At 43.7% G+C, this 23,655-nt stretch overlaps 1 protein-coding gene across 1 annotated transcript in view; it reads right to left on the bottom strand.

The window, feature by feature from the left end:
- LOC129822383 (SR-related and CTD-associated factor 4-like) overlaps positions 1-23,655 on the bottom strand; it is a 42,419-nt gene that overhangs the window by 11,557 nt on the left and 7,207 nt on the right. Inside the window, exons 7-12 of the mRNA XM_055880629.1 lie at positions 21,958-22,286; positions 20,675-20,871; positions 20,472-20,572; positions 20,144-20,257; positions 13,934-14,090; positions 13,406-13,506 (exon numbers count right to left, since the gene is read on the bottom strand). Of these exons, the coding sequence (XP_055736604.1) occupies positions 13,406-13,506; positions 13,934-14,090; positions 20,144-20,257; positions 20,472-20,572; positions 20,675-20,871; positions 21,958-22,286 (999 nt within the window). The remainder of the gene's footprint in view (positions 1-13,405; positions 13,507-13,933; positions 14,091-20,143; positions 20,258-20,471; positions 20,573-20,674; positions 20,872-21,957; positions 22,287-23,655) is intronic.

Genomic DNA, 23,655 nt, shown 5'->3' on the forward strand with positions numbered 1-23,655 from the left:
TGGCGTCAGTAATTATGTTTCATAGTAGGCTATGTGAGTTTAAAAGAAGAAATGTCTGTGCCAAAAGTGATTGGTCTAACACACACACACACACCTGAATCAACTAATCAAGGGCTTATTGAAGCACCTGGGGTCATGCTGGACGGGAACAGAAATATGCAGTCCTTTGGGTCCACGGGAACAGGTTGAGAAACACGGGGGTCCGATTCAGAGGTTTTGTGATACCTTCTGATATTGTTAACATCCCTCAAAATCAACTCATCTTTGAAGAAAAGGATACCTTGTTTTGATCACAAATTCAAACAAAATGTGTATTTCTATCAATTTAAGAATGATTAAATAAACAAGTGAAATTCATACATTAATTATTATTTTTTAAAGCATAATTATCCCTTTTACTTACGGGAACTTGTTTGTTGTTCTCTTCAGTTTTCTATAGATTGTCTATATGTCTAATGTAACCGTTGTCACGTATTGACCATATTATTGAAGGGAAACTGTAAAAAAAGATATATTAGTGGCTTGTACCACACTACCAGTAACCTACCTTTACTTTCATTGCTTCCACATAACATGTATGTCCTTGGATTTAAAATGGGGGCAATTAATTTCATCAACAACAGATACAAAAAGCTTAAGAGGGACTGCACATGAGCTGCAAGTTCATTGACAGTATTAAGTAGTTCAAGGCCAAACAAATAAAGCTTAAAAAAAGGGGGCAATCTACAAAACAAACAATAACACCGTCACATTTTAAGGGTAAACGGCTTAGGGATGGGGCTGGAGAAATGGAACCCCTCAAATTCATTGAAGGGACTATGGATGAAAGGACTGACCATCCACGATAACAAAATGATAGGTTTTAACCATGTTTCAAAGCTATAGTGTTTGTAAACAATCTAATTGCAAACTAACAATGGAGTAAACACACATTAACTGTGTATTTTGTGTTCTGATGGGGTATGACAGTTGAACTAAGCTCATCAAGGCATTTCTAAGTTAATATTTGTCAAGAATCAAATGGGTATATATATCATTAGTATAGATAAAAATAGATGTAGCAATCACAGATTGCCACTTTAATTTCCCCTCCTTTAATACAGAAAACTGATTATCCGGCCTGGGTAGAGTACTGCAACTCTGTACTCAAGTGAAAGTACCGCTACTTCAAAATAACTGACTTCACTACATTAGAAGAGTAGACCGACAAAACCAAGATTTTAAAAATAAGTATTTGCTGGAAACGAAGTAGACGAGACTAAATTGCTTACTTTTTCTCTGACGTCACACCACCTCACTAGACGTTACATGGCATGTGTAATTTACATCCCCGTTTCTACCAATAACTTGTATAAACCCTGCATTGCTGATGCTATGTGTTGCCCAGTGAGACGCTTTGAAGCCACCAGGAGCAGCAGTCCATAGAGATAGATAGAGGACTGATCTTTGTTTCTGTGCCATGACGGCATAGGTCGCGCCATTGAGGCAATCTCCATTTTGAAGTAGTCAATTTTCTTCTTCGCGATTGGGTGATCCCTTCTGATGACCCAGTTGGACATGACTGGTTGGAAGGATCAGCCAATGAAATCTCACCCGGTGTACTATATTAAAATGGCGGAAGCCCTCAATGGGACTGCACATGATAAAACAGCCTTTTGGTCACTAGCGCTCTCTATCGTTCTCTATGGAGCAGTCCTCCATGCTAGGAATGAATGGAATTCTACAGTATTAAAAAGGTCAAAATGACATGTTTTTAAATTACTTTTGCTGTAATTAGAATAAACGTGTCAATGTAGACATTCAATTATTTCTATAGCTTCCAAACCATTTTTACAATGGTGTACCAAGATGGCTGCAGGGTGACTTCAAAACAGCACCACCTGTCAGTCATTCAGGGTTTATACACATCATTGGTTGCTACAAAAGGAGAATTTGTATTTATAATGGATCCCCATTAGCTATTGCCAGCTCCTCTTCCTGGGGACCGGCAGAATTAATGCAGTTTATTTAAAAAATTAAACATTACAATACATTTACAGATTTCACAATACACTGTGTGCCTTCAGGCCCCTACTCCACCACTAAAGCCTGGTTCCTCTCTAGGTTTCTTCCTAGGTTCTGGCCTTTCTAGGGAGTTTTTCCTAGCCACGTTGCTTCTACACCTGCATTGCTTGCTGTTTGGGGTTTTAGGCTGGATTTCTGTATAACACTTTGTGACATCAGCTGATCTAAGAAGGGCTTTATAAACAAATTTGATTTGATTTAAAGGAAAGGGGGGGGTACCTAGTCAGTTGTACAACAATGCATTCACCTGAAAATGTGTCTTCCGCATTTAAACCAAACCCTCTGAACCAGAGAGGTGCTGGGGGGCTGCCATAATCGACATCCACGTCTTCCACGTTAACGACGTCGACGTTAACTGCGCTGCTCACCACATATCTACAGTACAAAATCCATGTGTACGTGTGTGTATAGTGCATATGCTATCGTGTGTGTGTGTATGCATGTGTCTGTGTCTTCACAGTCCCCGTTGTTCCATAAGGTGTATTTTTATATGAATTTTTAAAAATATATAATTCTACTGGTGCATCTTGACTCTATTCCTGATGTGGAATAGAGTACCATGTAGTCATGGCTCTATGTAGTACTGTTCACCGCCCATAGTCTGTTCTCGACGGGGACTGTGAAGAGATGGCATGTCTTTTGGGGTGTGTATGGGTATCTGAGCTGTGTGCCAGTAGTTCAAAACAGACAGCTCGGTTCATTCAACATTTCAATACCTCTCATAAATACAAGTAGTGATGAAGTCAATCTCTCCTCCACTTTGAGCCAGGAGAGATTGACGTGCATATTATTAATATTAGCGATCCATGTACATCCAAGGGCCAGCCGTGCTGCCCTGTTCTGAGCCAATTGCAATTTTCCTAAGTCCCTTTTTGTGGCAGTTGACCACACGACTGAACAGTAGTCCATGTGCGACAAAACTAGGGCCTGTAGGACCTGCCTTGTTGATAATGTTGTTAAGAAGGTAGAAACTAGGGCCTGTAGGTCCTGCCTTGTTGATAGTGTTGTGAAGAAGGTAGAAACTAGGGCCTGTAGGACATGCCTTGTTGATAGTGTTGTTAAGAAGGTAGAAACTAGGGCCTGTAGGACCTGCCTTGTTAATAATGTTGTTAAGAAGGTAGAAACTAGGGCCTGTAGGACCTGCCTTGTTGATAGTGTTGTGAAGAAGGTAGAAACTAGGGCCTGTAGGACATGCCTTGTTGATAGTGTTGTTAAGAAGGTAGAAACTAGGGCCTGTAGGACCTGCCTTGTTGATAGTGTTGTTAAGAAGGTAGAAACTAGGGCCTGTAGGACCTGCCTTGTTGATAGTGCTGTTAAGAAGGTAGAGCAGCACTTTATTATGGACATACAACAGTAGCTCAGATTGGGAGAAGTATCTCTGTTTTGACCATGACGGGCTACAATCCAGGATTACTCCCAAGCATTTTAGTTCGTTTGAGTTTATTTTTACAGGGACAGTTGCACATTAATCAACGTTTCAGTAAAAGTGCCGGTTTTAGCCAGCCGGCTAATTTTCAACCACAGTCCCTGGGCAGGTTATTAAAAACAATGTCACCTCACTCAACTTCCACATTATTTATTACAAGATTTGGTGGAGATTTAGGGTTTAGTGAAGTACAATGCTTTTAGTTTAAATATTTAGGACTAACTTATTCCTTGCCACCCCCTCTGAAACTAAGTGCAACTCTTTGTTTAGTGTTGCAGTCCTTTCAGTCACTGTAGTAGCTGACGTGTACAATAGTGTTGAGTCATCCGGATACATAGACACACTTTACTCAAAGCCAGTGGCATGTCATTAATAAAGATTGAAAAAAATAGTCAAATGGGCCTAGACAGCTGCCCTGGGGAATTCCTGATTCTACCTAAGAACACCCTCTGTGGTCTGTTTTTCCAGCAGCAGACTATGATAGAAAACGTCAAAAAGGCGCACTGAAGAAAAAAAACAGCCACCACAATCTCTTTATCATCAATTTCTCTCAGCCAATCATCAGTCATTTGTGTAAGAGCTGTGTTTGTTGAATGTCCTTCCCTAGAAGCATGCTGAAAGTTTGTCAATTTGTTTACTGTAAAAGAGCATTGTATCTGGTCAAACACCATTTTTTCCCAAAAGTTTACGAAGGGTTGGTAACAAGCTGATTGGTTGGCTATTTGAGCCAGTAATTAAAAAAATATATATTATTAGGTAACGGAATGACTTTTGCTTCCCTCCAGGCCTGACGGCGCACGCTCTCTAGTAGGCTTAAACTGAAAATATGGCAAATAGGAGTTGCAATATCGTCCGCTATTATCCTCAGTAATTTGCCATCCAAGATATCAGACCCCGGTGTCTTGTCATTGTTGATAGACAATTTTTTCACCTCTTCCACACTCACTTTACAGAATTCAAAATTACAATGCTTGTCTTTCATAATTTGGTCAGATATACTTGGACGTGTAGGGTCAGCGTTTGTTGCTGGCACGTCATGCCTAAGTTTGCTAATATTGCCAATGAAAAAATAATTTAAGTAGTTGGCAATATCAGTTGGTTATGTGATGAATGAGCGATCAGATTCAATGAATGATGGAGCCGAGTTTGCCCCTTTGCCCTACATTTAATTTAAGGTGCTCCAAAGCTTTTTACTATCATTCTTTATGTCATTTATCTTTGTTTCATAGTGTAGTTAATTATTTTTTATTCAGTTTAGTCACATTTCTCAATGTGCAAAATGTTTGCCAATCAATTGTGCAGCCAGACCTATTTGCCATTCCTTTTGCCTCATCCCTCTCAACCATACAGTTTAAATTCCTCATCAATCCACAGGGATTTAACAATTTTTAACAGTCATTTTCTTAATAGGTGCATACTTATTAGTAACTGGAATAAGCAATTTCATAAGTGTGTCAAGTGCCGTGTCTGTTCGCTCATCATTACACACCACGGACCAACAAATATTCTTTACATCGTCAACATAGGAATCACTACAAAACATATTGTATGACCTCTTATACACTATATTAGGACCAGCCTTAGGAACTGGTTTTCCTAGATATGGCTACATCTGATGTATCTGGATACTGTTTTCAAGAACATTTCTGCAGCATTAGTAAAGATGTGATCAATACATGTTGATGATTTCATTCCTGTGCTGTTTGTAACTACCCTGGTAGGTTGACTGATAATCTGAACCAGGTTGCAGGCACTGGTTACAGGTATAAGCGTTTTCTCGAGTGGGCAGCCTGATGATAGCCAGTCAATATTTAAATCACCCAGAAAATATAACTGTAGATATCACATACATTTATCAAGCATTTCACACATTATCCAGATACTGACTGTTAGTACTTGGTAGTCTATAGCAGCTTCCCACCAGAATGGGCTTTAGGTGAGGCAGATGAACCTGTAGCCATATTTCTTCAACAATATTTAACATGAAATCCTCTCTAATCTTAAAAAGAACGTGGTTCTGAATATAAACAGCAACACCTCCACCATTGGCATTTCTATATTTTCTGTAAATGTTATAACCTTGTATTGCTACCACTGTATCAAAGGTATTAGGTAGTTGTTGGGAATTGTTAGATATTACTGCATTGTTGAAACTAGAAGCACAAGCATTTCGCTACACTCGCATTAACATCTACTAACCATGTGTATGTGACTAAAACAATTTGATTTGACTATCTAAGTGAGTGTCAGAGGTACTAGCAAATTATTGATTTCATGAACGTTGTTTGTTAAGCTACATATGTTAACGTGGGCTATTTTTTTAGCACTTTTCTGGGATGCTTGCTTGTTTTCATTGCTTTACTGGGAAGCTTAGTAGAGGTAGACATGCTCAGGTTATTTATGTTAGTGCAGGATGAGCTGCTCACAGTGGACTTCCTCCTCGGGCACACCGCCTCAGTGCTAACAGGATGAGCTGCTCACAGTGGACTTCCTCCTCGGGCACACCGCCTCAGTGCTAACAGTATCACGCTGGTTCATGGGCACATGATTACTGCATACAATAGCTGTAGGCTCAGCAGAGGCATTCAGGACAGTTAGAGGGACATAAATTAGGTTACTTACATTGTGTCTTCCAACGCCCCTGGTGTAATGTATATTTGCTGAAGCATTATGACAACTCAGCGACACAATGGTAGGGATTAACTGAGCAGGGCTTGGGTCATTTATAAGTCATTGTCTCAGCGCAGCCTTATAATGCTGTGAAAGGATCCAGGATCCCACAGGATTTGGGTGGATCCCATCCTCCTTATAAAACGTGTTTTGTCGACAAAAAGGTAACGAAATTGTCAACAAAAGTTAAACCCACTGCATTGCAATAATCACGTAGCCAGTTGTGAAGAGAAAGAATCCTGCTAAAGTGTTCAAGGCAACGATTCAGAGATGGCAGTGGGCCAGACATGATGGGTCTTTTATTAGTGTCGAGCAGAGAGTCAATCAGCTCTTTTGAAATCCAGTGTTCAACTGTTCAGAGCTGCCCTTCACAATGTCATTAAAACCCACATGGACTACGATAGAATCGATTTCCATGTCTTGGCATAGTATGTTCGAGAACAGCTTAGTAATGTCATTTACTCAACCTACAGGGTGGGACATTGTTTTTGTTGCCCCCTGAAATCTGATCCAAGATCAGATTTACATCTTTAGATAAGCTGATCCTAGATCTGTGACAGTAAGCGACTGCCCCCCAGCACTGCCCCCCCCCCCCCCCCCCGTCCCGTCTTTTAGTAGACAAGCTTTCCTATAGCTACACCATACAAGTGGAGGATTAAGATCCCAAATACAAATGTAACTAATAAATGGGCAGAAAAATGCTGAATTGTAAAAACTCATGAATAGTTTAGCATAAATATAACACGCTCAGATTAGAATAACAATCATATCCTTACTGCTTATTTGTCTGAGTAAAAATAATGAAAACTGAACCCCGAACCCGAGACTCATTCTGTACACCATATCCAAAAGGATCTCACCTAGTCAATGACAGTAGCAGCAATGTTTATGTGCTCAATATAGTATTTATATGCATTTGCATACCGTACACTTCTGATAACATGAAACTGAATTAATTCCTACATAACCACAGTGCCACCGCAGGGAGGTAGTGGGTCTTATCCTTACCCAGGTCTCAGATTCCACCGGCAGAGGATCCTGTGGTGGAGCTCCACCGTGGTGCCCACAGGCTGTCCTGCCTCCTTCGTTCCTGCTAGAGCCACAAGTCTAATGCCAGTCCCCCACCCACCCTACAGTGGCCAACAATCTTATTGTTGATACTTTCTGCCGATTAAACGTAACCGAACTGAGAACATATTTGAGTTCACTGTTGGGTAGATAAACATCCTGTATATTTCCTTACTGTTGAATAAATGTGTTTAGGAATCTTTCTCTTCAACTACGCAAAGTATGTAACCGTATCAATAGTGTTTGATAAGGCCTGAAAAAACCCAGGGCTAGTGTGAAACCGTGACCAATGCTCATTTCATACATTATGATCAGCTGGGAGTCCTGGACATAGAGAAAAACATTGTTTCAGCTCACCTCGTGTCTTTGGCCCACACACAAATAAAACACTGGAATATTGTAAATTGAGCAATAAAGATATCTGATATCGCAGGAACAGCATAATGACAACTAACAACTGTTCTGCTCGGACGGCAATTTCAGGTCATTTGTGGCAACTTGAATTGTGATAGATTAGAGTAACTGTGGCTCGTTCAGTTGTTTCTGGGACTTGACCCCCCCCCCCAATATGTCACGAGAACAATCCAGTAAATTCCAACGGGAGAGGGAGCATCACCTTTACCTGTCAGCCACTGGAGAAGTTCCTCAGTATTAGTCCCAGCGAGGAACGGACCTGCGATATCCATATTCCACGTCCAGAAACACTCACCTTAGTGAGGCCTCGTGACACTGACGATCCTGACACAGTGTCAATTGGAGCCACAGAACAGAACTACAAAAAAATATATATTGTAGCCACTGCTGGTGTCTTTGTTGAACGCTGTTAGGGTGGCTAAAAGTATCACCTCCCAGGTTCACCTCATTTCACCTACCTGGGTGATAACCTCAAGTTGACTGAGATAAAAGGCCGGCAGATAAGACCACTGGAGGAGCGTGGGAGTCCGTGTCAGGGTGGAGTGGGTTTCAGGTTTAAACCGTATGGCCCCGATACTGAACTAGGTGCTATGAAGTATCTTGAAAACGTATAATAAACGTAGTGAGAAACATTACGTGTCATACACAACTGTTCTATGTTGAAGTTACTTATTATTGCAATAGAGGATGTTTTAGGCAGGTTTGACAACACATATTATTTAGCTATATATATATATATATATATATATATATTCTGTTGATAAATTATTGCAGGAAATCGCTACCTTTTCCAGAAATGTTGTAAAAACGGCAAAGATGACATTTAGATGGGGATTATGGTCTCTTCCTTCTAGTGAGCATGTTTTCATTAATCCCTTCTAAAAAATATAATAAAATCCCAAGCCTGCGTCTGAAGACAACCATAAACTTGTGTTGTGTTTGATTGCTGCACATGCCACAACGTTCAGGTCCATGGGTTCATGTGTGTTTGTGTGCAAGAACTAGGAACACAGTTACAAGCACAATTGTCCATAGTAGTACAACCCTGATCTGCCTTGTAACAAGAAACAGCCTCTGGTACAACCTATATACACACACACACACACGATGCAACTAACAGGTCAAACTTGATGTGAAGCAATCCATCTGCTAATATATTTTGAATAATAAATCATGTGATTATTTTTGTGTTGTGAGCATTACAGTGCAATCAGAAAGACCCTTTCCCCTTTTCCACATTTTGTTACATTACAGCCATATTCTAAAATGGATTAAATAATTATTTTTTTAAGTGATCAATCGACACACAATAATCCATAATGACAAAGGAAACAGTTCCTACATTTTATATAAAAAACTGAAAATGTCACATTTACATACGTTTGGAACCACCTAATCTTTCTAGAACTGGCCGCTCAGCCAAACTGAACAATTGGTGGAGAAGGGCCTTGGTCAGGGAGGTGACCAAGAACCCGATGGTCACTCTGACAGAGCTCCAGAGTTCCTCTGTGGAGATGGGAGAACCTTCCAGAAGTACAACCATCTCTGCAGCATTCCACCTATCAGGCCTTTATGGTAGAGTGGCCAGACGGCACATGACAGCCCGCTTGGAGTTTGCCAAAGGGCACCTAAAGGTCTCTCAGACCATGAGAAACAAGATTCTCTGGTCTGATGAAAACAAGATTGAACTCTTTGGCCTGAATGTCAAGCGTCACATATGGAGGAAACCTGGCACCATCCCTACGGTGAAGCATGGTGATGGCAGCATCATGCTGTGGGGATGTTTTTCAGAAGCAGGGACTGGGAGACTAGTCAGGATCGAGGCAAAGATGAACGGAGCAAAGTACTGAGAGATCCTTGATGAAAACCTGTTCCAGAGCGCTCAGGACCTCCGACCGTGGCGAAGGTTCACCTTCCAACAGGACAACGACCCTAAGTACACAGCCAAGACAACGCAGGAGTATGTATCAATGTCCTTGAGTGGGCCCAGCCAGAGCCTGGACTTGAACATCTCTGGAGATACCTGATAATAGCTGTGCAGCAACGCTCCCCATCCATCCTGACAGAGCTTGAGAGGCTCTGCAGAGAAGAATGGGAGAAACTCCCCAAATACAGGTGTGCCAAGCTTGTAGCGTCATACCCAAGAAGACTCGAGACTGTACTCGCTGCCAAAAGGTGCCTCGACAAAGTACTGATTAAAGGGTCTGAATACTTATGAACATGTAATTTCAGTTACTTTATTTTTTATACACTTGCAAAAATGTCTAAACCTGTTTTTGCTTTGGCATTTTGGGGTATTGTGATGTCATTATGGGGTATTGTGATGTCATTGTGGGGTATTGTGATGTCATTGTGGGGTATTGTGATGTCATTGTGGTGTATTGTGTGTAGATTGATGAGGGGGAAAAAATAACATGTAATCCATTTTAGAATAAGGCTGTAACGTCACAAAATGTGGAACAAGTCAAAGGGTCTGAATACTTTCCAAAGTGCACTGTATTAAAGGAATGTGGAACAGGTTGTTCCTTCCAATGGGATCATCTCAAAAGAGAAACATATTTTAAAATCCTGGGTTAAGTGAGTCAAATATTAAGCTGGTTCAATGATCTTCATGATAGCATAGATCATTCTGCCTCCGTCATGCTAGGAAGTATATACAAACCGAGTGGACTTCAGGCCCATCTGCACATCACAGAATGGTGTGATAGTCCCTCACCTCATGACTGTGACAGAGGGCACGCAGTCCTCAGAGTCTCACAATTACATTCCGTTCAAACTAATGTCAATCGAATTAGAATGTCAATATATTTGGCTTGAAAAAACAAAAAGGGCAAAAAGGACTTTGAACAGCAGCTGATATTGATATGGTGAAAAATCAATCCGAGGGAGCCGAACACCAGGTGGTACACTCAAAAATGGTAGAAAAATCCATATTACAAACTCTAGATCAGCTTCATAAAAAGGTTTTATTTTTATGCAAAACTGTTTATCGTCTGTTTCAGTGACCAACGCGGCCCTACTAGAAGGGTCAACGTTAAAACGAAATTTGGAACCATTGAGAAAAGTCCCTAACTGGAAAAATCTGTTAACATCACAGTGCAATAGTCATCACAAAACACGATTGTCTGTGTTCCAGCCCAACTAGACGTTAGGCTATAAAAGGCCTGGGGGGGGGGGGGGGGAGTGCGCCATTTAAATAAAACCAGGAGAGGAAGAGGTGAACTTGAGGCTACTTTGGTGAATTTGCGAGGCGTGCAAGAGTGCAAAAGATACAGGTTACCAAGACATATGTTCACAGTTCTTTCTGCCTGACCCCTCCTCTCTCTTCCTCACGCTGGCTCGCCAGCTCTCTTCCTCACGCTGGCTCGCCTGCTCTCTTCCTCACGCTGGCTCGCCTGCTCTCTTCCTCACGCTGGCTCGCCTGCTCTCTTCCTCACGCTGGCTCGCCTGCTCTCTTCCTCACGCTGGCTCGCCTGCTCTCTTCCTCACGCTGGCTCGCCTGCTCTCTTCCTCACGCTGGCTCGCCTGCTCTCTTCCTCACGCTGGCTCGCCTGCTCTCTTCCTCACGCTGGCTCGCCTGCTCTCTTCCTCACGCTGGCTCGCCTGCTCTCTTCCTCACGCTGGCTCGCCTGCTCTCTTCCTCACGCTGGCTCGCCTGCTCTCTTCCTCACGCTGGCTCGCCTGCTCTCTTCCTCACGCTGGCTCGCCTGCTCTCTTCCTCACGCTGGCTCGCCTGCTCTCTTCCTCACGCTGGCTCGCCTGCTCTTTCTCTTTGCTAACGATGCCAGTGTGTGTTCAGTCTTTGGTCTGTTGCGTTTTGAATCATCTTGGCCTATTCATTAAATGATAGGCCCTGCTTTACTGAAGTTGCAAGCCAAGAAATTGCGAGAGAGCATTCCTTTGCGACATACAGCTTTTGATTTGCCGATCGATAGGCCTAGTGCACGGTTCTGACTGTCTGGTGGCTGACCTGTCCATACTGATCGATAGGCCTAGTGCACGGTTCTGACTGTCTGGTGGCTGACCTGTCTATACTGATCGATAGGCCTAGTGCACGGTCTGACTGTCTGGTGGCTGACCTGTCTATACTGATCGATAGGCCTAGTGCATGGTTCTGTCTGTCTGGTGGCTGACCTGTCTATACTGATCGATAGGCCTAGTGCACGGTTCTGTCTGTCTGGTGGCTGACCTGTCTATACTGATAGATAGACCTAGTGCACGGTTCTGACTGTCTGGTGGCTGACCTGTCTATACTGATAGATAGACCTAGTGCACGGTTCTGACTGTCTGCCTGGTGGCCGAACTGCCAATACTGTGCCACTCCTCTCGTTCAGTCCATCGCTAGCTCGCTATGAAAGATGTGAGTTTGTGTTCTGCGATGTACAGCAACTAGTCTCTCCTCTCCCAAAACACTGAAACGTAAAAACGATTCTTAGCAGAATCAAATCTTGACACTCAGAATCGGGATTCGGCGCCGGGAGTCGACATGCAAGGTGTCGAGAAATCAATTAATTTTGGGGTGACGCTCCACCACTACGTCATCGTCGTTAACAGTTGGTAAAAATGTCAGAGGAAGGCAAGCGACAGCAGGGAAGTCCTGTATGGCAACACTATGAGAAGTTAAATGAGAAGGAAATCCAAACTTTTGCAAGGTGGAATGGAGGAACATTAATGACGGTACAGGTGTAATAGTTAAACCATCTGAAAGGGGACGTACTGTGAGACCCAAACCACAAGGTGGAATGGAGGAACAGTAATGGTAGTACAGGTGTAATAGTTAAACCATCTGAAAGGGGACGTACTGTGAGACCCAAACCACAAGGTGGAATGGAGGAACAGTAATGGTAGTACAGGTGTAATAGTTAAACCATCTGAAAGGGGACGTACTGTGAGACCCAAACCACAAGGTGGAATGGAGGAACATTAATGGCGGTACAGGTGTAATAGCTAAACCATCTGAAAGGGACGTACTGTGAGACACAAACCAAACCACAAGGTGGAATGGAGGAACAGTAATGGTAGTACAGGTGTAATAGCTAAACCATCTGAAAAGGGGACGTACTGTGAGACCCAAACCATTTCTGGCACCAGTGCAGCTGCATTGAAATTGTTGGAATTTTGTTGGAAAAACTCTACAAAAATAGCCATTTAAACATTATCAAAAATGTTCCATTTGTCACATCCCTAGATCCCACATAATATCTTACTATCAGGGAATATCAGGAAGGCACCTTTTTTGGATTAGACAAGTGAAAAGACAAGTATTGACTAGTAACATAACCTTTCCATTTATTGGGGGTTATTGTGAAACTCAGTAAAAAGGTGTCGTGTAGACAGAAACTGGATCATTGCATGCAGACTGGTTGACTTACTACAGGAGGAAAGCTATACAACAGCCTTTCAATATAGACCTTTGTTTTTATATAGGTGATGTACTGAGGTGAGTGAAAACCTGTGAAATACTAGTCACCCCATGCCATGATACTAGTAAAATCGGTTTTTATTCATCCACTTTCTCACATTGTTGCATTTGTTTTGAGGAAAAGTGTATGCATTTCTATACCAATACTTAGAAAACCTGCAATTTTAATAAACAAATACAGAAAACTGACAACTAAGGCACAAAACCTCAGGATAGACTCTGTTTCCCAAGAAAAAAGACGGTGAGATACTACGGTGAGACAGAACACCCAGACTAGTGTGTTTCATTGGGACCCTGCTGTCTGAGGTGTGTTTCATTGGGTCCCCTGTAGTGGGTGTTACCTGTACGTGGGCGGTGGCAGCTCCCTCGGTCTCCATGGCGTCCACTCCTCCATTGTTCAGTACTCCTGGTTTAGTCAGCTCCTTCACGTCATCTCCCCACTCTGACAAACAGACCAATCAATCAGGAATAATTATACACTTAAACAGGCTAGCTACACCAGCAATGTAGAGATAGATATAACCTAACTCCGTGTCCAATATATCTGACTTAGACAGGAATTTCTTCAGACCACTTGACCTAACTAGGAAAAGTTATAGTCCAGTTTTTTTACGAGTCAAGTTGAGAGTTCAGGAAAAACTCCAGGCCACAATAATTCCACATCTAGACAGAAGGTGAATCTCAACAGGGACCCCTTGATTCCTCACATCCTTCTTCAAAGTGCATTGGAGGAGGTCTAAGGAGAGGAACCAGAAATCTTCTTCTCCAATGCATTTTGAGAAGGAGACGAGGAGAGGAATCAAGGAAGACAATTGAGATCCACCCAAAGCAGACAGTGTTGCGGTTGTAGAAGACAGTCAGATGTTCACCTGGACAGAGTGTTTCTGCGTCCAGCATGCCTCCCTCCCTGTACCCCTCCAGCTCCTCCATCTTCACTTTGCTCCAGGGGATGTAGGTGACGCCTCGCTCCATGTCCCAGAACTTCTTATGGGTCGCCTTTATACCCTTGTTCAAGGCCCATGCAATCTACACAAAAATACAATACGCTTAAATTATTCAGTAAAAGAACAAAGAACAAATTAGCAAACTAGTTTCCTCCTTGCTGACCTGACGAAATGATGAGAATATTTTTGTCTTATAATATACGTGTCTTCAAATCATATCGTCAGGTCAGCAAGGAGGAAACTAGTTTGCTAATGAGACACCTTTGAGTTTAGGAGGCTCTTTTGGGATCAACCTTGACAGCCAAACAGTCCATTTTGGTGAATACTGACTCCTCCATAAACCCAGGCTATTACAAGCTTATCTTCCACTAATTTTAGCAACCGTCAATATAGATTATCTTTAAAAACAATGTAAAACATTGGGTTTAGAAAAATAAATAACTGAGTTGCTGCCTGGAATACTGAAAGTGCTGTACTTTTTCGATACTAGAACATGAAACAGAAATAATTTTACTTTCAGGACTTTCTGTCAAATGTGTCTCACGACATATACGGATTGATAGGAACCAGTCTGTCTAGTAATTTGTCTGAATCTTCTCTAGGGGGCGGTAGTAAGCTAGCCAGGCTACTTGTCTTCTCAAGGGGGGCGGTAGTAAGCTAGCCAGGCTACTTGTCTTCTCTTGGGGGCGGTAGTAAGCTAGCCAGGCTACTTGTCTTCTCTAGGGGGAGGTAGTAAGCTAGCCAGGCTACTTGTCTTCTCTAGGGGGCGGTAGTAAGCTAGCCAGGCTACTTGTCTTCTCAAGGGGGCGGTAGTAAGCTAGCCAGGCTACTTGTCTTCTCAAGGGGGCGGTAGTAAGCTAGCCAGGCTACTTGTCTTCTCAAGGGGGCGGTAGTAAGCTAGCCAGGCTACTTGTCTTCTCAAGGGGGCGGTAGTAAGCTAGCCAGGCTACTTGTCTTCTCAAGGGGGCGGTAGTAAGCTAGCCAGGCTACTTGTCTTCTCAAGGGGGCGATAGTAAGCTAGCCAGGCTACTTGTCTTCTCTAGGGGGCGGTAGTAAGCTAGCCAGGCTACTTGTCTTCTCAAGGGGGCGATAGTAAGCTAGCCAGGCTACTTGTCTTCTCTAGGGGGCGGTAGTAAGCTAGCCAGGCTACTTGTCTTCTCAAGGGGGCGATAGTAAGCTAGCCAGGCTACTTGTCTTCTCTAGGGGGCGGTAGTAAGCTAGCCAGGCTACTTGTCTTCTCAAGGGGGCGATAGTAAGCTAGCCAGGCTACTTGTCTTCTCTAGGGGGCGGTAGTAAGCTAGCCAGGCTACTTGTCTTCTCTAGGGGGCGGTAGTAAGCAAGCAGGCTACATGTCTTCTCTAGGGGGCGGTAGTAAGCTAGCCAGGCTACTTGTGCATGTAGATGACGCAGCCCGAGCCACATTTGAGAAGCAAGTGAGAGGAGAGAGAACGCCGACAGCATGACTTCTAAGGAAAACATCATTCCTCCACGCCCGCAGCTTGTTGACAACTGGCTCCAGAAGCAAAGTATGGGCATACTTTACTTACAGAGTAGATGAGGGTCGGCCTACCGAAACTACTAAGCTAAAGGTGTAAAAGTAGTGCTTGGGAGGTTTTAGCTCCCCCCACAAAAATTTAATAATATGAGTGACAATGAGCTGTAATGTATAATGAATCATGTATCTAATGAATGTCATCTGACCCAATATTTTGTCCAAAGTTTAGCAAATAAACACAGATACATTACATGGCCAAAAGTATGTGGACACCGCTTCAAATTAGTGGATTCTACTATTTCAGCCACACCCGTTGCTGACAGGTGTATAAAATCGAGCACACAGCCATGCAATCTCCATTGACATTGGCACGTACTTAAGAGCCCAGTGACTTTTTTTTTTTAAAGTGGCACTGTCATAGGACGCCACCCTTTACAACAAGTCAGTTCGTCAAATTTCTGCCCTGCTAGAGCTACCCAGGTTGACTGTAAGTGCTGTTATTGTGAAGTGGAAACGTCTAGGAGCAACAACGGCTAAGCTGCAAAGTGGTAGACCACACAAGCGCATAGAACAGGACCACAGAGTGCAGAAGCGTGTAAAACTCATCTGTCACCGGTTGCAACACTCACTAGAGTTCCAAACTGCATCGGGAAGCAACGTCAGCACAATAACTGTTCGTCGGGAGCTTCATGAAATGGGTTTCCACGGCCGAGCAGCTGCACACAAGACTAAGATCACCATGCGCAATGCCAAGCATCGGCTGGAGTGGTGTCAAGCTCAGCGCTGTTGGACTGGAACAGTGGAAACACGTTCTCTGGAATGATGAGTACGATGGATGAATTTGGGTTTGTCGATGCCAGGAGAACGCTACCTGCCCCAATGCATAGTGCTAACTGTAAAGTTTGGTGGAGGAGGAGGAATAATGGTCTGGGGCTGTTTTCCCATGGTTCGGACTAGGCCCCTTAGTTCCAGTGAAGGGAATTCTTAAAGCTACAGCATACAATGACATTCTAAACGATTCTGTGCTTACAACTTTGTGGCAACAGGTTTTGCCCTGTCCTGTTTCAGCATGACAATGTACCCGTGCACAAAGCGAGATCATACAGAAGCGGTATGTCAAGATCGGGGTGGAAGAACTTGACTGGCTTGCGCATAGCCCTGACCTCAACCAAATCAAACACTTTTGGGATGAATTGGAACGCTGACTGCGAGCCAGGCCTAATCGCACAACATTAGAGCCCGACCTCACTAATTCTCGTGGCTGAATGGAAGCAAGTCACTGGTGCAATCATCCAACATCTAGTTGAAAGCCTTCCCAGAATAGTGGAGGCTGTTATAGCAGCAGGGGGGGGGGGGGGGGGGGGGGGGGGCAACTCCATATTAATGCCTATGACATTGTAATGAGATGCTCAATGAGCAGATGTCCACATACTTTTGGCCATGTAGTGCTCTGAGTCTCAGCTATGGTTTTGCATCAGGAAAATGTAAGATTCGTCTGTAATTTAATAGGGCGTTTCATTTTTGTAAGAATTCGTTATTTTAGTCGTACAATTATCAACATATTGTTCAATGTAAAGCCCAGTGGTTATTCAGTGACTTTAGATGTGTTATTTTTTGTTGTTGCTGTGGTATCATTTTGGTATTGCGCATCGTGATACTAAACCTTGTATCAAAGTCAAAATTCTGGTATCATGAAAACACTAGTCGCCTCTATAACCTTGTTCAAAGCCTGCGCAATCTACATAAACACAATATATATTTAGGTTAGACACTAAACAAACAGGGCTCTATAGAGACCAACCGACAAAAAGACAAATATATATTTAGGTTAGACACTAAACAAACAGGGCTCTATAGAGACCAATCTACATAAACACAATATATTTAAGTTATACACTAAACAAAATATAATTTGTTCAGTTGATGGCGCCAGCACGATTTGGCCGTACCAATCTTTTTTCACGCCGATAATGACCTGTGTCCCCTAATGTACCTGCATTCCATACAGAAACACGCTAATAATGAATGGACATGTTTTAAAATTAGCACGCCCTTGACATTCAGGTAAATTTGCCCCTGGGCCGGTGTTAACTGGCCAGAATGAGAAGAAGACTGTCCTGGGGAAACAGGCTGATCAAGTATCTTATAATGAACGACCCTCCATACACAAATAATAACATTTTTAACTTGACAATATCAGATTTACATTGATTGTTTGGAGGGATTTTTTTTTTAAACCTTTGCGCAATCTCAAAAAGGGGGGGTTATTGTTAGCGATTTTGATCTGTCAGTCTACAGTTGTGGGGCCATATAAAATCTGATATATTTTGGTAAATTCACCCCCCCCCCCCCCCCCAAATTGAGTTTCCAGGTTTTCACTTTTCTAATAGAAAAATAAAACATTGATGTTCTTAGGGTTGACCCCAATTAGTTGACTGATCGATTGTTTGGTCGTTAGGCTATTGGTCGACCGTGATTGTTTTAGTCGAGCAGTAATACACATACATACATACATACACATTCATACATTTGACGTCGAAAGTGTACATACACCATAGCCAAATACATTTAAACTCAGTTTTTCACAATTCCTGACATTTAATCCTAGTAAAAATTCCCTGTCTTAGGTCAGTTAGGATCACCACTTTATTTTAAGAATGTGAAATGTCAGAATACAAGTAGAGAGAATTATTTATTTCAGTTTATATTTCTTTCATCACATTCCCCGTGGGTCAGAAGTTTACATACACTCAATTACTATTTGGTAGCATGGCCTTTAAATTGAGTTTGAGTATATTTTTACAGGGACAGTGCACATTAATCAACGTTTCAGTAAAAGTGCCTGTTTCAGCAAACCGGCTATTTTTCAAAAGCAGTCCCTGGGCAGATTATTAAAAACAATTACAATACAGACAATCAATGAGCAGTGAGCACCCGCAGAGCAACATAGGACAAGCAAGACATGGCATACAGACAGAGCAACATAGGACAAAATCCATAAGTGTTTCCAAACCTCACAAGGTACAGACAACAGACAACATGGAAATTGTTTAACTTGGGTCAAACGTTTGACCGGGCCGCCTGCCCCCTCTAACCCACCACCGGGCCGCCTGCCCCCTCTAACCCACCACCGGGCCGCCTGCCCCCTCTAACCCACCACCGGGCCGCCTGCCCCCTCTAACCCACCACCGGGCCGCCTGCCCCCTCTAACCCACCACCGGGCCGCCTGCCCCCTCTAACCCACCACCGGGCCGCCTGCCCCCTCTAACCCACCACCGGGCCGCCTGCCCCCTCTAACCCACCACCGGGCCGCCTGCCCCCTCTAACCCACCACCGGGCCGCCTGCCCCCTCTAACCCACCACCGGGCCGCCTGCCCCCTCTAACCCACCACCGGGCCGCCTGCCCCCTCTAACCCACCACCGGGCCGCCTGCCCCCTCTAACCCACCACCGGGCCGCCTGCCCCCTCTAACCCACCACCGGGCCGCCTGCCCCCTCTAACCCACCACCGGGCCGCCTGCCCCCTCTAACCCACCACCGGGCCGCCTGCCCCCTCTAACCCACCACCGGGCCACCTGCCCCCTCTAACCCACCACCGGGCCACCTGCCCCCTCTAACCCACCACCGGGCCACCTGCCCCCTCTAACCCACCACCGGGCCACCTGCCCCCTCTAACCACCACCGGGCCACCTGCCCCCTCTAACCACCAGGCCACCTGCCCCCTCTAACCACCAGGCCACCTGCCCCCTCTAACCACCAGGCCACCTGCCCCCTCTAACCACCAGGCCACCTGCCCCCTCTAACCACCAGGCCACCTGCCCCCTCTAACCACCAGGCCACCTGCCTCCTCTAACCACCAGGCTACCTGCCTCCTCTAACCACCAGGCTACCTGCCTCCTCTAACCACCAGGCTACCTGCCTCCTCTAACCACCAGGCTACCTGCCTCCTCTAACCACTAGGCTACCTGCCTCCTCTAACCACTAGGCTACCTGCCTCCTCTAACCACTAGGCTACCTGCCTCCTCAAAATATTAGAATGTAATCCTATATTAGTACTCAAACTGACTGTTTTTCTTAGATGCAACAGAATAGTGTGTTTAGAACTCATGTTTCTGTGTGAAGAGAGAGAGAAGCCTCAGATGTAACGTTGACAGTAGATTTACGACGGCTTGGTGATAAGACAACATTCCATGGTTAGTGTCTGTGTGCCTGTCTGTCGGTGCCAGGGAGACACAATCTACAGTTTATTTAAGGAAATGACCTAGTGTCTACTTTGCTTGCATTAGTATTCCTATATAAGCAAGCAGTATATAAACTAGAGACAGATATTTGGCGCCATGTAAATCTTGATGTCTGTTGCATGAGAGCAAAATGTACCTTGGTATAAATTCTCTCATCTGTGATTTGTCATGAACATCCAGGAGGATGAACTTTGCTATAACCGGGCTGTGGCTTATCCCTGCTGGTTGGTTTCTCAACAAATCACCTATGGATGGGGTCGTTGACAAGCTCCATGTCCGCAGTAATTCAATTAGGTTTGACTGTTTTCAGGAAGTCTAAAAGTCTCTCCTTTGATTAGAATATTTTCACCACATTATAAATTTAAAAAAAAGAGTTGGTTTAACATAAATCAACAAGTACCTTAATGGTCTTCTGGTTGACCTTGAAGCTTCCTCTGCCGAGTTTGTGTAGAGCTCTGTAGGCATCCTGTCTGTGGACCATCACTATGTAGGCACAGCCCCGAGGAGGGATCATCTGAAGGGGAGAGGGATGGAGAAGGTTGGTTTTAGCTCCTAAATTGTTCCCTTTCACAACAGACCAGTGTCTTTTTCAGGGTCAATCTCCCGCTATGTCTTATACAGAGCACTCTCCTACTAGACTATTTCTTATGTGTCTCCGGTGAAAAGTAGTGCACTATGAAAAGGGAATAGGTTGCCATTGAGTAGACCAGTGTCAGCTTCATACTTACATTGATGGAGTCTATCTGCCCAAACTCCTCTAGTAAACACATGACGTCCTGCTGAGAAGTTTTCTTATCTAGCTGGCCCACCCACAGAGTCGTGGTGCAAACTACACAACGAAGGAAACATTCAATATGAGCACTGGTCAAATATAGTAGGGAATAGGGAGCCATTTTGGGACGCAGGTCCTTGTGTATCTGACAATACGTACCACTGAGTGTCTGGCTCTTGATGCTGGGCAGACCTTTTTGTCTACGGTCTTTGTCCTTCTCTCTCTCCTTCCTCTCCTGTGAGCGGGAGCGAGGGGAGTTCCAGCGACTTTCCCTGGAGCGGGACCCGGAGCGCTGTGAAGAGTGTCGGGGCTTCCGGGAGGGAGAACCGGACCTGGACCTCTTTCTCCTGGGAGAACTGGAGAAATAAAATCTTATTTCAAATGTTTTTAAAATCACAACACACTAAAATCAGGGCTCTCCAACCCTGTTCCTGAAGAGCTACCACCCTGTAGGTTTTAACTCCAACCCTGTTCCTGAAGAGCTGCCGTCCTGTAGGTTTTCACTTTAACCCTAATCAAGTGCACCTGATTGTAATAATTACCTGGTTGATAAGCTGAATCAGGTTAGTTACAACTGGAGTTGGAGTGAACACCTACAGGAGGGTAACTCTCCAGGAACAGGGTTGGAGTTAAAACCTACAGGAGGGTAGCGCTCTGTATATATAAAAGCATATAAATGACTATATAAAAGCAAACGAGATAGATGACAAAAAAATATAATACGGTGGACTAAAAGCCAAGCTAACACAGCAATACAGTGGACTAAAAGCCAAGCTAACACAGCAATACGGTGGACTAAAAGTCAAGCTAACACAGCAATACGGTGGACTAAAAGTCAAGCTAACACAGCAATACGGTGGACTAAAAGCCAAGCTAACACAGCAATACGGTGGACTAAAAGCCAAGCTAACACAGCAATACGGCGGACTAAAAGCCAAGCTAACACAGCAATACGGTGGACTAAAAGCCAAGCTAACACAGCAATACGGTGGACTAAAAGCCAAGCTAACACAGCAATCCGGGGACTAAAAGCCAAGCTAACACAGCAATACGGTGGACTAAAAGCCAAGCTAACACAGCAATACGGTGGACTAAAAGCCAAGCTAAGACAGCAATACGGTGGACTAAAAGCCAAGCTAACACAGCAATACGGGGGACTAAAAGCCAAGCTAACACAGCAATACGGCGGACTAAAAGCCAAGCTAACACAGCAATACGGTGGACTAACAGCCAAGCTAACACAGCAATACGGCAGACTAAAAGCCAAGCTAACAGAGCAATACGGTGGACTAAAAGCCAAGCTAACACATCAATACGGTGGACTAAAAGCTAAAACAGTAATAGGGCGGACTAAAAGCCAAGCTAAAAGGTGGGAACAGACAGGATTCCATTAGAGGTCTCCTAAACATAACTAATATCAACAATAGGGCCCAGCTTCTTACCGAGAGCCAGACCTGGAGCGTGACCTCCTGCCGTGGCCGCGCTGCCTCCCCTCCCTCCTCCCAGACGGATCTTCTCTTTCTCTGGGGTTTCCCTGGTCCTGGTTCTGCTGGTCAGTGTGCTGGCTCTGGCTGGAGCCCTTGTTCGGACCAGGGTATCCTCCACCAGGCGTCTGCTGTCTGCCAGGCTGGCCCTGAAACTGTTGCTCCAGGTTGGGCTGCATCTGACCAGGAAAATGGCCATCGTACTGGTTCCCTGGAACAAGGGGATTCATCTCCTCTCTCTTTACTTCTTCTGGTTCGTCGTCATAATCAAAACGGTCCAGGAGTTTCTGAAGATCGACAACCATAACAATGAGCAGAGCATAATTTAGCTCCACATCCATAACAATGAGCAGAGCATAATTTAGCTCCACATCCATAACAATAAAAGCCGCATAATTTAGCCCCATAACAATAAAAGCCGCATAATTTAGCCCCATAACAATAAAAAGCCGCATAATTTAGCCCCATAACAATAAAAAGCCGCATAATTTAGCCCCATAACAATAAAAAGCCGCATAATTTAGCCCCATAACAATAAAAAGCCGCATAATTTAGCCCCATAACAATAAAAAGCCGCATAATTTAGCCCCATAACAATAAAAAGCCGCATAATTTAGCCCCATAACAATAAAAAGCCGCATAATTTAGCCCCATAACAATAAAAAGCCGCATAATTTAGCCCCATAACAATAAAAAGCCGCATAATTTAGCCCCATAACAATAAAAAGCCGCATAATTTAGCCCCATAACAATAAAAAGCCGCATAATTTAGCCCCATAACAATAAAAAGCCGCATAATTTAGCCCCATAACAATAAAAAGCCGCATAATTTAGCCCCATAACAATAAAAAGCCGCATAATTTAGCCCCATAACAATAAAAAGCCGCATAATTTAGCCCCATAACAATAAAAAGCCGCATAATTTAGCCCCATAACAATAAAAAGCCGCATAATTTAGCCCCATAACAATAAAAAGCCGCATAATTTAGCCCCATAACAATAAAAAGCCGCATAATTTAGCCCCATAACAATAAAAAGCCGCATAATTTAGCCCCATAACAATAAAAAGCCGCATAATTTAGCCCCATAACAATAAAAGCCGCATAATTTAGCCCCATAACAACAAGAGCCGCATAATTTAGCCCCATAACAATAAGAGCCGCATAATTTAGCTCCATAACAATAAGAGCCGCATAATTTAGCTCCATAACAATAAGAGCCGCATAATTTAGCTCCATAACAATAAAGAGATGCATAATTTAGCTCCACATCCATAACAATAAGACCTGCATAATTTAGCTCCATAACAATAAAGAGATGCATAATTTAGCTCCACATCCATAACAATAAGACCTGCATAATTTAGCTCCATAACAATAAAGAGATGCATAATTTAGCGCCATAACAATAAAGAGATGCATAATTTAGCTCCATAACAATAAAGAGATGCATAATTTAGCTCCACATCCATAACAATAAGACCTGCATAATTTAGCTCCATAACAATAAAGGGATGCATAATTTAGCTACACAACAATAAGAGATGCATAATTTAGCTACACAACAATAAGAGCTGCATAATTTAGCTCCATAACAATAAAGAGATGCATAATTTAGCTACACAACAATAAGAGATGCATAATTTAGCTACATAAC

Source organism: Salvelinus fontinalis, chromosome 24 (genome assembly GCF_029448725.1).
Source record: "Salvelinus fontinalis isolate EN_2023a chromosome 24, ASM2944872v1, whole genome shotgun sequence".
In the NCBI taxonomy this organism is placed as follows: domain Eukaryota; kingdom Metazoa; phylum Chordata; class Actinopteri; order Salmoniformes; family Salmonidae; genus Salvelinus; species Salvelinus fontinalis.